Genomic DNA, 15,243 nt, shown 5'->3' with positions numbered 1-15,243 from the left:
ATCCAATCCTTCCGGGACTGCGACGCCTCCGCTCTGGCTGCCGTCGCCTGCCTCCTGGTCCTCTTTGTCTGGTACTGCTACCACGTGGGGCGGGAGCAGCCCCGCGCCTACACCACGGTCAACGCGCTGATGCAGAGCGCGGAGGCCAACGGTGTGCAGAACGGCTACGTGTACTGCCACTCGCCCGAGTGCGTGCGCTGCACGCACAACGACGGGCTCAACCAGAAACTCTACCACAACCTGCAGGAGTATGCCAAGCGCTACTCCTGGTCCGGCATGGGCAGGATCCACAAGGGCATCCGCGAGCAGGGACGCTACCTCAACAGCCGGCCCTCCATCCAGAAACCAGAAGTCTTCTTCTTGCCCGACTTGCCCACCACACCCTATTTCTCCCGGGACGCTCAAAAGCACGACGTGGAGTTGCTGGAGCGCAACTTCCAGACCATCCTGTGCGAGTTTGAGACCCTCTACAAGGCGTTCTCAAACTGCAGCCTCCCGCAAGGATGGAAAATGAACAGCACACCCAGCGGCGAGTGGTTCACCTTCTACCTGGTGAACCAGGGCATGTGTGTGCCCAGGAACTGCCGGAGATGCCCACGGACGTACAGATTGCTCGGGAGCCTCCGCACCTGCATTGGCAACAATGTCTTTGGGAACGCGTGCATCTCCGTGCTCAGCCCGGGCACCGTCATCGCCGAGCACTACGGACCCACCAACATCCGCATCCGCTGCCACCTCGGTGAGTGCCCAGCGCCGTGCTTCGTGCTGTCTGGGGGTGGTGAGGGGCTGCAGCTGTGCCCCTTAGGAGCAGGAGCCCTGGAAAGATTCCCCTCTTGGAGTTCAGCCACCAATTGCTGCCCTGAGCACTCGGGTGCTTACTCTGCCTTGGCTCGAGGGAGGCTTTGATGACAGCAGCCACCCCAGTGAGGCCACTGTGCAGTTCCTGGGTGCTCCTCGGGGTTCTGAGCTTAGCAGCAAGAGAGTTTGACCTCCTCCTCACACTGACCCAGAGCCATGGGCGCTTGCCAGTGTGAGATATGGAGCTGATTCTGTGTAGAGGTCTCTGAATGCCCCTTTGCTCTGCAGGCAGGTCCTGTCCCATCCCGGGATGCAGGGCAGCCTGGGGTGCTGCTCCAGGGACTGTCCTGTCTCACTGGCAGCTCTCCCTCTTCTGCGATCTTGGGTGCTCTGCACGGGACACGAGCAAAGATGCCAGTTTGGAGTGTGCTAAGAAGGGGTGGGAGGTCCTGAGGTGTGCCCTCCGGTGGGTCAGGCACAGGGTTGGTGGCACAGTGCTCCCTGCCCCGCGGGCACTGGAACAGGGAGAGCCCACGCGGCACAGATGGCCGCGCTGGCAGCAGCGCCGATCGTGCCGGGGGAGGCACCGCACGGGCCTGGCTGGCAAACACCGAGCGCCTGTTCAGCCAACAGCTCGGGTAAACACACCCAGGCAGTGCTGGCCATTTGTTGGGAATGGGAATCATCTTCAGAGCTAATCCCAGGAGCTGCTGGGCAGCTGGCACCTACCCGTGCTGATGCCAGGAGGAAACCCATCACTGACTCCTCTCTCTGGGGCGCTGGGGAATGTGCTTTCCTCACAAGGGGTTGGGAGAAGTTCCTGGGAGAGAGCTGGTGAGGTCCAGGCTGGCTCAGGTGAGCCAGTGTGGGGCTGAGGCCAGCCCTCCAGCTGGAGCACACACGTGCTGGGCAGATGGGCAATGCAGGTTGTTCCCTTGTCCTTCCACCGGGACACTGCACGGTGCCAGGGGCACACTGACACCCCCAGCTCAGTGCTGGGGATGCAGCTCTTGCTGTGCCCAGGGCATGGATGTATTTAAGAGACAATCTGCCCTTGCTTCCTGTGCAAAGCCAGTGCAGCCATCAGCAGGGTGAGTGGCTCTCGAGGATTTACTCCAGGCATAGGCACCAGCTCAGCCCCTCCATGGGACAGGGCAGCATCTCGGGGTGAGGGTGTGATGGAAGTGCTGCAGGCTGCTGGCTGTCTCCTCCCTGCATCTCCCAGCGTCTCAGCTCCCCTTTTCTACAGCTGAGGCTGTTGTGCAAGGAAATGGCTTTGGGTTTTGCAGGCTTTGAAACAGCAGCTCTGTGCTCCCAGCTCTGCCGGGCAGCTGGGAGTCCCTGCTGTGCCCACTGGGTTTTGGCATCGCTCTCAGATCCGTTCTGCTCGTTTGCTGCATCGTTACCATTCCGGAGCCACGTGAGCCCTGACCCCTTTCTCCGCCACGGCTGCATCCTCGGGGCAGGTTGGCTCTGCAGCAGCTCCAGTGTCCCCAGTGCTGCAGGGGGTGACAGTTCTGATGCAGGAGGTGATGGGATCAGCCCTTGTCAAACTGGCCTGACCTGCATTAGTGTTTTAGGAAAGACCTATTTTATTTCTAGGATTGTCCTTCTTCACGTGGCCCCCACAGTAAGCCACTTCCCTACAAGGGTTTTGTGACCCTCCTGAATTTCTGTCCTTGCAGCCTGGTGGGTCACCCTGTGGCAGCACCTTGGGTGGGGATCGAGGGACAGGATGGGTGCTGAGTGATGTGAAGTCCATGGGGAGCATGTGGCAGAGGCAGAACTGAGTTTGTTCCCCAGTCCCAGCGCAGCAATTCCTGCTTCCCCAGCCTTGTCTGGGGCAGGGTCAGCACAGCAGAGCTGGAGGAAGGACCGGGCAGGATCTGCCTTTGGTCCTGAAGCTGGAAAATATCCCAGGAGCCTGGGTCTCTGCACACACCCTGGACCCACGGGCTCTGGGAAGCTGTTCCAGATACAAAAGTGAATGCTGAGCTCGCTGGGGACAGCAAAAGGACAGGGAGGAATGGGCAGGGAGCAGGGCAGGGACTGAGCTGGACCAGGCTTGGGGTTTGGCTCACTCCTTGGATGGAAACAGCGTGGAGCTCATGAGGAGCTCACGTGGAGCTCAGTGCCACACACACCATCACAGGGAGCTCAGCACCACCACCTGACCCTCCCTGTCCTCTCTCTTTGTGCCTGAAGGTCTGAAGACACCCAGCAACTGCGAGCTGGTGGTGGGGGGTGAGCCCCAGTGCTGGGCTGAGGGTCGGTGCCTGCTCTTCGACGACTCCTTCCTGCACACGGCGTTCCACGAAGGTGAGCGTGGGATCAACTCGTGGGGCCTCGTGGTGTCCCCTCTGGTGCTGGGGGCTGGGGAGGAGCAGGTGGGCAGGACACTGCTCCCATCCTTCCTCCTGCCACGGCAGCTGCAGGGCTGGACCACCTGCATCCCGTGGGGCTTGGGTTGCTGCTGCCCTTGGCTAGCAGTCCCTCAGCCCTGCTCCCATCCTGACTTGCTTGTGGGGCCTAGGGACCCTCTCCCTGCCTGGGGATCCTCTCCCCACCGTGGCAGGCAGCATGGAAGGCTTCCTTCATTCCCAGGCTCTGCAGGGCAGCCCAGGTTGTGATGCTCTAGCCCTTTCCCTGCCAGCCACAGCCTCCCTGTTGCAGGAGCAGCTCAGTGCTGACGTGCCAGCAGCGCCTTTGTCTCCCGTGCAGAGGAACAGGCTCACACCAGCCTGGATTGTTCCTCCCTCCATCGCTGACGGAGGCTGTTCCGCTTCAGCTCCTCACCCCAGGATTAACCGGCATTAGTTGCCGATGGCATCAAAGCATCAAGCAGAGCTGTTCTACGCAGGGGAGGGTGTGGAGAGAGTGGGAGAACAAAAGCTGTTGCTTCCACATCAACCCTGCTGTGGGATTGGGAAGCGCAGCTGCACGCAGAGCCGCGGGGCCGGGAAGGATGGAATGGCGCAGCAGCAGCTCCTTGCATGGATCCAGGATGCAGCTGCAAGGAGAGCAAGCACATCATCCTGCCTCAGCCCTGCCACAGGAAACTTCTAGGTGCCCAAAGCAGCTAGAAGGTGTGGGGGTCCCTGCCCCACAGCAGCTGCTGGAGGCACTGGGTTCCCAGTGAGCAGGTGTTTACTGGGATCACACTGTGCAGGTTTCTCCCCAGCCTCACCCTGCACTTGCATCCCACCCAGGTGCTCCGGAGGAAGGTCCTCGCGTGGTCTTCATGGTGGACCTGTGGCACCCCAACGTGGCTGCTGCCGAGCGCCAAGCCCTCGACTTCATCTTCGCCCCGGGACGATGACAGCGCTGCCTGGCCTGGTGGGTTCAGGGCAGCTGTGGGTGGCCGTGCCCTCTTGGCTGTGCCACAGCTCCACGCTGGAAGCTTCTTCCCAGCACACGGCCTCAATCCTCCCTCCTGGGGCTCTTGTAAATGGAAACTGCGACGTGTATCAGCGCCCATCTCTCTCCTCCATTGTTGGCTTCAGGGATTCTTTTCCAGCGCCTCGCGCGGTGGCTCGCTGCTGCCCCACGCTCCTACGTGTTCTGTTCTGTTGCTACTGTGTTTTGCGGTGTTCAGAAGTAGAGTAACAAACCCAAGGGTGTTCGTTTGGATGTAACAATGTCAAAGTTCTCGTGGTCATCAAAGGAACAGCATACACACACACACACCCCTCATACCAGCCAACCAGCCCAGCGCAGTGCTCAGCCTGCCCTGCCTGGCTGCAGTCCCAGATGGATGGACAGTGGACAGCCCGGGCAGGAGCTGCTCTAGCTGGGGGTGCTGGGGTGGGCTCTGTGCACAAAGAGCCCATCATGAGTCCAGGGGTTCCTGCTTCCTCCCCTGGGTGCCAGCTGGGGGTCCCCAGTCCTCCTGCCTTCAGAACCCCCTTTTGTTACCCAGGCAGGGAGCAGAGCCCCACTGCCCTCGAGCTGCAGGTGCCTCCAGCCCAGCAAGGCACCCCAACATCCACCCTGCCGAGGGACAGCACACACAGCCCTGCTCTTCAGTCTGACTGAGGGCGTTATCAATCACCCAAATCCCCTCCTTGCTCTGTCTGCAACCTTCAGTTTTCACAGCTCCAGCTGGGGACTCCCTGCAGGCAGGGACGCAGTTTGGGAATGCAGAGTGGGGGTTTTGTCTGTCCGTAGGAAGAAAGGAGGTCACCATTCCTTCTGCTGCTCCATCTTCTTTCCTCGAGCCAGGGCAAGCACACACAGCGGCAGCTCACACGGACCTAACACCGCAGGGAAGGTTCCCAAGGCAGAGGAGTTCACTCTGCAGCCCAAGGAATGAGCCCCCCCAGCCCAGGGTCCTGTCCATCCAGCGACTACTACGCTTTCCCTGACGTCACCCAGCACCCAGGGTCTGTTTGGGGTTTGGGGGCTGGTTTGTGACATCCTACACCTGAAGCACAGTGTGGATGCTGTGCCACGGATGCTCTCTGCTGTCCTAGGGGCCCTGGTTGGGACACAGCTGCACCAGGCTCGGTGGCCTCAGTGCTGAGGACCGCTCACCTCCGTGCCCTGCCCGGGAGGGAACACAGCCCTGTTCTCCTACAACTTCTTTACAGACTTTTCAGTGATCGGATTGCAAGATAAGGCAGAGATTTCAAGTACATCTGAGGTATTTTTTACACCCGTCTTGTTACAGACTCTCTGAAGTGCATGATTTCTACACGCATTGGCTACCTGGCCGCGGGCCCTGGGGACACAGGCTGGCTCTGGCCGACAGTCGGTAACATTCATACAGTGGATAAGCAAAGATTATCAATAAACAGTTGTGCTGAAAACAGAATGGGCTCAGCCTGCTGCTGTAATGAGCCAGGGTTGGGTAAACACTGAGGGGTTGCATCCTGCTGATCCCAGCAGCTCAGCTGGTGGGGAGGAATGGGAGGAAAAGAGCAGGAGCTGCAGGGTGGGAAAGGGTCATGGGTCTGTTTGCCAGTGATACGGTGAGTGAGGGCAGTGCTTTAAAATACCCAGCCCCAAGGAATCTCTGTCCTGACCACTCACAGCCTCTCTGGCCTGAATTTGGCCAAATCGGATTGGGCCCTGAGCAACCTGCTCTAGTGGGTGAATCCTGCCTGTGGAAGGATTTGGAGCTGGGAATTTGGAGTCCTTTCCAACCCAAACCATTGTGATGTCAGCAGAGCACAGGCTGCCAAGGAGCACAGGGAGCATCTCCCTGCCTGTCCTGCAGCCCATCCACAGCCATGGGTTACAGCAGCACTAGGGCATTAGTGACTGTGCCCAGCAGCAGCTGCAGCTCCCTTGGCCCTGCAGCAGCCACCAGCCTTGCCAGAGCATCCGCAAACAAACCATTTCGGGAAGTGCTTCCAGATGTCTGCACTGACACATCAAAGGCAACAGCTCCCTGGGAGCAGCTCCCGGGTGGAGAGTGCAACTCAATTCCCACCCTACTGCTGGAAAACCAGTGCCTGACTCCTCCCGAGCACAGAGCAGTTTCGCAGGGCAGGAATTGCTCCCCATGAGCCCCCCTGACTGTGCTGGCAGCACTCAGACAGGCCCAGCTGCTCCTCATCCCCTTATACTGGAAATGCCCAATTCTCAAACATCCTCCCTACAGCACAACCATTGCCCCGAGGCCAGGAGCTCTCTGCGTGCTGCCCACACAACTTCCCTCCGAAGCAGCACGGGACAGACGAGGTCTGGGTGGCCAGATGCAGCCCAGGGAACGCAGCCACCCCAGCTGTTCCCCTGCAGGCAGACGGCACAGCAGATTGCAGCGGAAGATCCCTGACGACAGCAGGCGAAAGCATCCATCTATTTCGTGCTTTGCTGCTGTGCCAAAACTCCCTCCTGTCCCTCTCAGGATTTTCCTTCAACTTCTTCGTGTTTCCTGATAGAGCATACAGGCACTTCCCAAAACGCCCAGGCAGGAGCCAGACGGATCTCCCTCGGGGGAGCAGAGCAGGCTGGTGCTGCCTCACAGCCCTGCTTGATGCTCCCAGCAATCCGAGGCTTCCTCCCCTCCTGGGAATCACAGAGGGAACCCAGATCTGCACACAGGGGACAAGCAGAGCAGCATCTAACAGAGGAGTTGCTTGGCTCAGCCTGGCAGGGGAGCCCAGGGCATGGAAGAGGCTGGAGCACACATACCCCTTCCCTCCTGCCTTCTCCCATCCGTGCAGTACCTCTCTGTGTTCCATTCCAGAATCAGAGCAGCTCATCTGTCACTCAGTGGAAGTACAGGGAAGTCACATAGGGAAGCAGCACCTTGCCTTGTGCCACCTTCCACGCCGAGGCAGGAGGTCACCTGGGTGGCTGCAGTTCAGCCTTCCCAGTGAGCTTTCACTCCTACACTGCCAACAGGCTCCTGACAGTCCTTCCATGCAGAGCAGTTTCCCTGCCATCACGCCCAGGATGGGAGCAGTGACACACAGCTCTGCTCCTGCTTAAACACCCAGCTGCCAGGGCTGGCAGCTGTGTGGCAATCCGTGCCCAGCCACCCCTGAGTAAGCAGCTGGCTCATCCTCTGAAATTCCCAGTGAGGTCTGTGGAGCAGCAATGGCAGAGCAACCGTGGGACTTGTCTGTGCTGGTGTGGAACCACAAGCTGTGGCAATGGTGACCTTACCAAGTCCAGCTCTGATGCTGCCATGAGCCTGCTCACCACCACGTCCCTGTCTCTGCTCACCACCTCTTGGTAACACCAGTGATGTATCTGCCTTCAGGAATCTTCCAAGCAGCTGCTTTGCAGGAATGATTGAGTCAACAGGCACTGCCTGTTCAACCTCAGCAGTGCAGGACCTGCCCTCAGCACGGAGCTAACCATGGGAATGGCTGACCTAACCCGAACCCTCACACCAGGAACCACAAACATGACAACCAACGTGACTCTGGCTGCTGACACACAGTGCTTATGTGAGTCTTAGGGACTCCTTTATTTTCATGGTCACACTGATGTGTGTGTACGTGCCAGCAGCAGGTTTTCAAACCCACAGCCCAGCCAGCCACAGGCATCCATCCCTCAGGCCTGAGCAACTGTCACCACTGACCCCTCCAGCCACCACTGAGAGGGGACACACTGTCAGAGCAGGAAGGGAACAGCTGCTGAGGGCTACAAAACCTCTTTGGTGCCATCAGCTTCAGGGGAAGCTCCAGGGTGAACAGAGCGTGGGCAAAGGGAGCAGCAAGAGCAGTGAAACAGGGTCCTGCAGCAGGATGGAGCAGAAGGTCAAGGCACACTCATGCCACCTCTGGACCTCCCAGAGTCACCTAGAGCATGAAAACCTCTTGGCAAAGGAGGATTATGAGTTCTGCTCCAAGTGGGTTCTGCTAATCAAGGTAAAGCACTACGTCATGGCAGGGATCATTCCTATGGATTAAGAGATATAAATAAAGCCCAAGTCTGACCAGGGCAAGGGCAGGCACAGTGTCTGACATCTCTGAAAGCCAGCACCGCCCAGGGTCTGTGCAGCTCAGAGCAAGAAGGTTTTAGTTCAGGTCAAGGCACGTGGGGAGTGTGCAGAGCACCAAGTACCGTCCCAGAGTCCATGTAAACCCAGTGTCCAAACACTGCTGTTTTCTGCCTTCGGTCTTTGGTAAGAGCTGACATCAGTACCACCTGCAGTGGCCCAAAACGTGCTGCAGGACAGGTCAACCAGTGCCTCTTCCTCAGGGCCAGACAGGCTGGAGACCTCACCGAGACAGCACAGAGCCTCGTACCTCGGACGGAATAAACAGCTGAGATGTTCCTTACTGGAGATGACCATTCAGAGGGGCTGAGACACACTGTCTGAGCACACCAGCTCACAGCAGGTTCACCCCGTGCTTCAGCAGCTTCTGCTTGGCCTTGCTGGGCAGGCTGAAGGCACTGTCATGTGGGTTGGGCACGCCCGAGTTGCGGAGAGGAGCACCCAGCTGCTGGAAGTAGGTCTCCTGGACGGGGTTGCGGCAGGGGGACACCGCCGCGGAGGGCAGGAGGGAAGGCACAGCTCAGATCTACAGCTCTGGGCAGCTCACCAGGCTGGGCACTGGGTGTTTGCAGCACAGGGACTTTCAGATCTCTTAGGAACATGGAGCTAAAAGGACACCAAACCCCTGCAGTGCATTCCTAGAAGGCCACAGGGAACCAGACCTGCCCTCTCAGGGACATCCTAAAAGGGAAAGTGGGATATCACAGAATCATTTAGATTGGAAAAGGCCTTCAAGATCATGGAGTCCAACCTGTGACCCATCACTACCTGGTAAACTAGACCAGAGCACCGAGTGCCATGTCCAGTCATTCCTTGAACACCTCCAGGGATGGTGATGCCATCACCTCCCTGGGCAGCCTGATAACCCCTTCCATGACAAAATCCTTCCTGAGGAGACATCCACTGGGACCCACTCAACATCACCAACACCCACATGTCATCATCCCTGCAGGTGTTCAAGGAATGACTGGACGCAGCATTCGGTGCTCTGGTCTAGCTGACAAGGTGGTGATGGGTCACAGGTTAGACTTGATGGTCTTGGAGGTCTTTTCCAACCTAAATGATCCTGTGATTCTGTGTGTGGATATGGTCTGAGGATTCCCCTTGCTGAAGCCCAGTTCAGGACACCATAAGTCAGGATGGCACACATCATGTGCTCAACATTCCTCTCTCCCACAGGAACCTGTTTCACTGCTGCTATAACCACAGCCCAACACAGCACCTTGCAGCAGGAACCACAGGTTCACTCACAGGTGTGATGAAGCTCAGACAACAGCCAAATACTGTTGCCAGAAAGGCTGTGATTAAGAACATTAATTAAGATGAAGCACCCCCACCGAGTATTCCCCTGCAGGGCTGGCAGGGAGCAAAGCCAAAGACCCTGGATTCCTTCTCAACAGAGGAAAGCAGCGACTGAAATGTTTGCTGACACCCTCCTGTGACAACTCTCCATAAAAGAAAGCAGTTTTAGTCATCTTGTTACTCAGGCTGATTCACACATGCAGTTGCTTTTTTTGGGGTAACAGGGAATACGCCAGCTTAGCCACTCAGTTTGAGATACGATTTAAGCAGCCAGTTGAGCTCATGCTAAACAAGTTCTCCAGCATTAAAGTGTGTGATTCACATTCCCTTGGCAGCTGTGCCAGAGAAGTGAAACTGTGTAATTCCCAGAAGCATCTTTATTTCAGCATGTTTGGGACAAACAAACAGGGCCAGGCAGGCAGAATCTGGGCACTCACAACACAACCACCCCCAGCTCGGCTGCAGGGTGGGGGATCAGCCTCAGCCACAGCCTGGGGAAGGGCTGGGGGTGTGGGGAAGGGCTCTGGATCTCAGGAGGGGCTCTGGATCTCAGGAGGGGCTGTGGATGCCAGCAAGGGCTGTGGCTGTGATAAGACCATCTCTCCTGGCGCATCACAATTGAGTTTGCCACGCACATCACAGTGTGTTTCCAACCCAACAAGCCGTGCAAGGAAACAAAATCTAGGTTGCCAATTCTGGGCGCCTTTGGCTCCCTGCCGAGACACAAATTTATTAGGAACAGCTATATTTAACACTGTGTCTTAGAACCTTATGGTGCCAAGAACTGGCAATATTGTAGTGTTACATCTTAATCCAACCCGTGGCACCACTCAGCTGTGCCCTCAGTTTGCTCTCCTGGTGCCACTGCAGCTTCTCAACATCCAGATCACAGGTGGAACATGGAGTAACCCACAACTAAAAGCAAACTGAAGGAATAAGGTGTGACTGACCCTTGGCAGGAGGCATCAGTATGGTTCATAGTCATAGATTGTTAAGGGGTTGGAATGGAGCTTAGAAATCACCCAGCCCCAACCCCTGCACTGGGCAGGGACACCTCCCACCAGAGCAGGTTGCTCAAGGCTCATCCAACCTGGCTGTGAACACTGCCAGGGTTGGGGCAGCCACAGCCTCCCTGGGCAACCTGTGCCAGTGTCTCACCACCCTCAGAGGAAAATCGTCTTCCTGATATCTAATCTACATTTCCCTCTTTTAATTTCTCCCCATTACTCCTTGTCCTGTCACTGCAGCTCCTAACACAAAGTTCCTCTCCAGTTTCCCTGAAGCCCCTTCAGCTCCTGGCAGGTTGCTCTGAGGTCTCCACACAAACTTCTCTTCTCCAGGCTGAACAGCCACAACTCCCCCAGCCTTTCCTCATAGAGGAGATGCTCCAACCCTCTTATCAACTTTGTGGCCTCCTCTGGACTTGCTCCAACAGTTCCGTGTCCTTCTTATATTGAGGACACTAGAACTGTGTGCAGTGCTTCAGGTGGGTCTCACAAGAGCAGAGTAGAGGGGGAGAATCACCTCCTTTGACCTGCTGCCTACACTCCTCTGGATGCAGCCCAGGATTGGGACTGAGTTTGCTTTCTGGGCTAACAAGCCTTAGGTTTCCAGGCCTTACTAAGGGTTCCCCCTGCTGTGGCCACCCAGCACCCCTGTGGCTGGGGGAGGAGGGCAGTGAGCACACCTTACCTGATGATGACTTCTGAGGCTGAGGGAATCTGGCTGAAGTCAGAGTGGATGAGTGTGGCTGCTCTCAGGAAGTGCCGATCCAGGGGCCCAGGAGTGTGGGGCAGGTTGGCTGCACGACAGGGATAAGAGAGGGGTTAAAAGCCCACTGTGTCATGTGCTCCCATTTACTGAGCTCTGTTCCTCTCCCACAGGCCCTGGATAGCTGCAGAACAGGCTGGGTGACACCCTAAATCCCAGTGGGATCTCACTGGAACCAGTCAGCGACTGGCACTGTGCTCAGCCACGCACAAACACCCCTGCAGGGACACACACCCAGGGGTGACAAGGCAGCCTGAGGCCTGGGGTACCTACGTCACTGGGGTTTCTCTCTGCCCCTAAAGCATTTCCATGCTGGAATGAGTCAGGACACTGTGAGGCTGCCAGAGAAAGGGAAACAGCAGAATGAACTGAAGCAACATATGCATGGGATTTTCTGCAGGTCATGGTCCACCCAGGGCAGCAGCACCTCACAGCAAGGACTGCCAAACACAAGGTTGTGAATGACAAACCCGTGGTGGTACAGCAGGACACAGGTTGTCACACCAGGGATGAATGGCTGAGGGGAATGGTTGGGTTTGAGGAGGATGAGAGGCTTGTGCTCACACTCAGCCCTCAGGAGAACCCCAAGGGACATCATTCTGAGCAAAGCACCCCCCCAGCCTCTGGCTCTCACCCAAACAAAGCCATCAACAAGCCTTCAGCAGATCATAAACTCCCAACAGACAAAGTTCCCTCAACACAGCCTTTCATCCAGGCTATGTGGTAGGAGTTCTAGTGAGAAATGCTTCTGAGTTGACTGAGGCATGAGAAAAGGTTCCCAGAGACCTCCTTCCCCTCATTACTCCCTCCTGCTGTCCCAGAGGACGAAGGCTCACCCGTGAGGACGTTCTGGACGCTGTCATAGTGTGTGAAGCTGTAGTTTGTTCTGGCTGAGGCTGAGGAGTCCTTGGGCAGAGTCTCCCTCAGGTGAACCTCGAGGCCGTTCAGGGATGCCAGGCTGCTGTGGTACTGCAGGTGGGGGAAAGGCAGGGCTCAGAGCAGAAGCTGTGCCTCATCTGGGCTTCCAGGGCAGTGCTGGAGGGAGCTCAGGTGACACAAGGACTGGACCCTGTGCTGTCCAAGCTCCCACCCAGAATGGCTGGGAAACTTGGGCACAGAGGAAGGCAGATGAGTCTCACAGCTCACTGATGGAGCTCTCAGCTGGTCTGGTAGAAGGTGTCCCTGCCCATGGCAGGGAGTGGGCTTTAAGGTCCCTTCCAACCCAAACCATCCTGTGATTCTATGACTCAGAAAAGTGTACTCCAACCCAAAAAGAAACCACAAAACCACCTGATGCTATTAATTACAGGCAAGACTCCATTCATTTACCATCAAACATTACTCCCCAGGGCTTATTTTCACATGACTTTTAGCCACATCAAGAAATAATCCTTTGCTTACCAGTCCTTGTTATACCAGGCACTACAAACACACACAAGGCACGAAATGAACCCCAAGCTGCTGTCCTGACTGGACTTTCAGCAGCCCAACTGCCCTGGTCATGCTGAGGCTGCCAGGGCACAGACAGGGCACAGGCAGGGGCTCTCCACCACCCCTGGGAAGATTAACTCCATAATCCTTCACCCTGCCAGTGTGCTTTCCTCTGCTGCAGAGAGGATCAAGCAGGATGGCAGCGTCTGGCCTTGCCTTGACCCCCTGTTACAGACCAGATTTTCCTTGCTGTGCAGTGAAATGGAGGGATAAGACTTAAGGAGCAGCAGGAAACCAGCCCAAGAGCCTCCCACTCCACTGGGAAAGCATGGGATGGAACTCTCCCTCCCAGAGGTTCTCAGCTGCACTAGTAGCATATTTTAGCCATTTAGGGGCCTCAAAGCATTCAAAAAACATTAATTGTAAGTCAGCTTTGACATCCTCAAGAGCTGAGGGTCATTTGCTATCTACAGATAAACAAAGAAACTGATGAGCTGAGGTTGTGCCTCAAATCCACCAGCAGCAGAACTCAGCTGCACCTCCTCAGACAGTGCTCTTCCTCCTGGGATAATGGGATAACTGCACCTCTCCTGAGGGATAACAAACACCTGCAAGCACAGGAGGGTGGAGCAGAATCCAAGCTGTGTGACAGTGCAGTTCTGGTGAGATGGAAACAAGAGGTTTGGGAAAAGAGGAACCTGAATGGAATGAGGCTTTGTCAACCCTGGGGCAATACATAAAGGAAAATGGACTGTGAAATCCCTGGGCAACAAGGACAACCCTCAGCTCTCCAGAGGAATTCCCAGCTCCCTGTGCCCCTCCCTCCCCTTGCTGGAGAAGATGCAGCAGAGCAGATGTTGTGCATCTTCCAAATGAGTAGAAATGGGATAAAATGCCATGGCTGGTGCAAAAGGCCACAGCTGCACCTCCTGATTTTGCAGCAATCTCTCTCCAAGCACATCAGTTCCCCTGTGCTGTGCAGAGGAGACATCCCCCAGCTCTTGGGGGGTCCCAGGCACTGCCTGTGTGTGCCACAGCTCACAGGGAAAGGAGCAACCTTGAGGCTCTGCCTTAGTCTGAGCTTCCCTCCACCTTCCAGTCTGGCTGGGTAAGGAAATTAGGTTGTTCCTATGGCAACTGGCATATCAAACAGGGCTCTGCAGCTTTGACTCAGCTCCTGGTGGGGAGGCAGAGGCCAGGCAGCAGCTCTGCAGGCTGATGCTTCCCAGGGAACACGAGGGGCCAGCACATCCTGCCCCCGCAGCCCTGTCAGCTCTGCTCACAGGGATGTCTGGGCACCCAAATACTGCAGCAGAGTCCTTTGGGATAGCTCTGGTACATCCCCTGTGCAGTGCCCCAGTGGCATCCCTCTCTGCAGCCACTGGGAGCAGGCTGGGAGCTCCCACAGCCTAAGGAAACGCTCTGGGACCTGCTGCCAGACACGTCTCTGGTTCTCCCAGAGGGAGCAGCTTTGATGTGCAGAGTGGAGGTTACACAGAGGGCAAACCTCCCTTCCCGAGCAGCACTCCCTGCCTGACAGGGTTTCCGGGAGAATCCCCAGCCCAGCGCAGGCCTTTGGCAGCCCATGGGGAGTCTGACGGGCTCACCCACACGCTCTGCTCCTCTGCTGGCACTGACAGACAACACCAGGCACCAGAGCTGTGTGTGAGACACAGCTCTCACCTCTCTGCTCGCTGCCTCGCGCTCCTCACAGCCTCCCACGCAGCCTGGGCCGTGGTGACGAGCCCCAAGCCAAACGCAGCACGGAGCAGGTGAGGAAAGGATGGGGAGCACACCCCGAGGCTCCCTCTGTGCTTGTAACCCCCGTCCCCCCCACCAGAGAGTGCAGCTGCAGGTGGGGGAGAGCTTTCCCACTTACCACATCATCCACGGCGCTCAGGTCCCCGCGGAGCTGCTCCTCAGCCAGCAGTGACAGCACCAGCCCCTTGATGCAGTGAACATAGAGGCTCATCTGGACTAGCTGGCCCTGTCTGCCTGTCTCCTGGGCTCCCAGCCTGTCCCCTTGGGGTGGCCAGCTGCCCTCCCCACTCCTGGGATGCTGTGTGGGCTCTGCTGGCTCACTGGGCAGAGCCTCCTGAGCCCCCACGGCTGGCAGCCAAGTCCTGCTTGGGAGCTGTGGCTGTGCAGGAGTGCCTGGACAATCCAAGCTCTGCACATTCCCACCAGCTGTGCTGCTGCCTCCTCCAGAGATACTGTTTTGGCTCACAGTCCCTTGTTCACTGGATTTCCTTCTGCTCAGCTCCAGGGCAGGAGAGCCAACAGCTGGACTGTGGCTGCCTGCATGAGAACTTTGGGAACTGTGGTGCTCCACATCAGAGTCCACAAGGGATTTCCCCATGTCCTGACTCTCCTGCTCCTGGGTGTAAGGGTTGGGAAAGAAAAAGCCTTCCAGGTGTGGACCTGTAGTCTGAGCACATTCAGCAGTCTGGAGTGTGGAAGGGCTTGGGAGCTGCTCTGTGTTGCTC

At 57.0% G+C, this 15,243-nt stretch overlaps 2 protein-coding genes across 2 annotated transcripts in view; one reads left to right on the top strand and one right to left on the bottom strand.

Moving 5' to 3' along the window:
* Window positions 1–6: 6 nt before the first annotated feature.
* On the top strand, window positions 7–4,117 carry ASPHD2 (aspartate beta-hydroxylase domain containing 2; the record flags this gene model as incomplete). Its single annotated transcript, XM_009073338.1, has 3 exons — window positions 7–739; window positions 3,004–3,117; window positions 4,008–4,117. Coding segments are annotated over 3 exons (957 nt in total), but the record flags the coding sequence as incomplete, so codon positions are not given.
* A 4,471-nt stretch (window positions 4,118–8,588) lies between these two features.
* HPS4 (Hermansky-Pudlak syndrome 4) overlaps window positions 8,589–15,243 on the bottom strand; it is a gene marked incomplete at its 5' end in the record, with an annotated part of 12,726 nt that continues 6,071 nt past the window's right edge. The window contains 4 exon segments of the mRNA XM_009073349.1: window positions 8,589–8,773; window positions 11,244–11,357; window positions 12,163–12,295; window positions 14,637–15,243. The exon segment at window positions 14,637–15,243 is cut by the window's right edge and continues 276 nt beyond it. Coding sequence (XP_009071597.1) covers window positions 8,589–8,773; window positions 11,244–11,357; window positions 12,163–12,295; window positions 14,637–15,243 — 1,039 coding nt within the window.

This window comes from Acanthisitta chloris, unplaced genomic scaffold (assembly GCF_000695815.1).
Source record: "Acanthisitta chloris isolate BGI_N310 unplaced genomic scaffold, ASM69581v1 scaffold23930, whole genome shotgun sequence".
NCBI classification, from domain to species: domain Eukaryota; kingdom Metazoa; phylum Chordata; class Aves; order Passeriformes; family Acanthisittidae; genus Acanthisitta; species Acanthisitta chloris.
The sequence above is the reverse complement of the archived record's forward strand: the minus strand, read 5'-3'. Positions and strand labels throughout refer to the sequence as shown.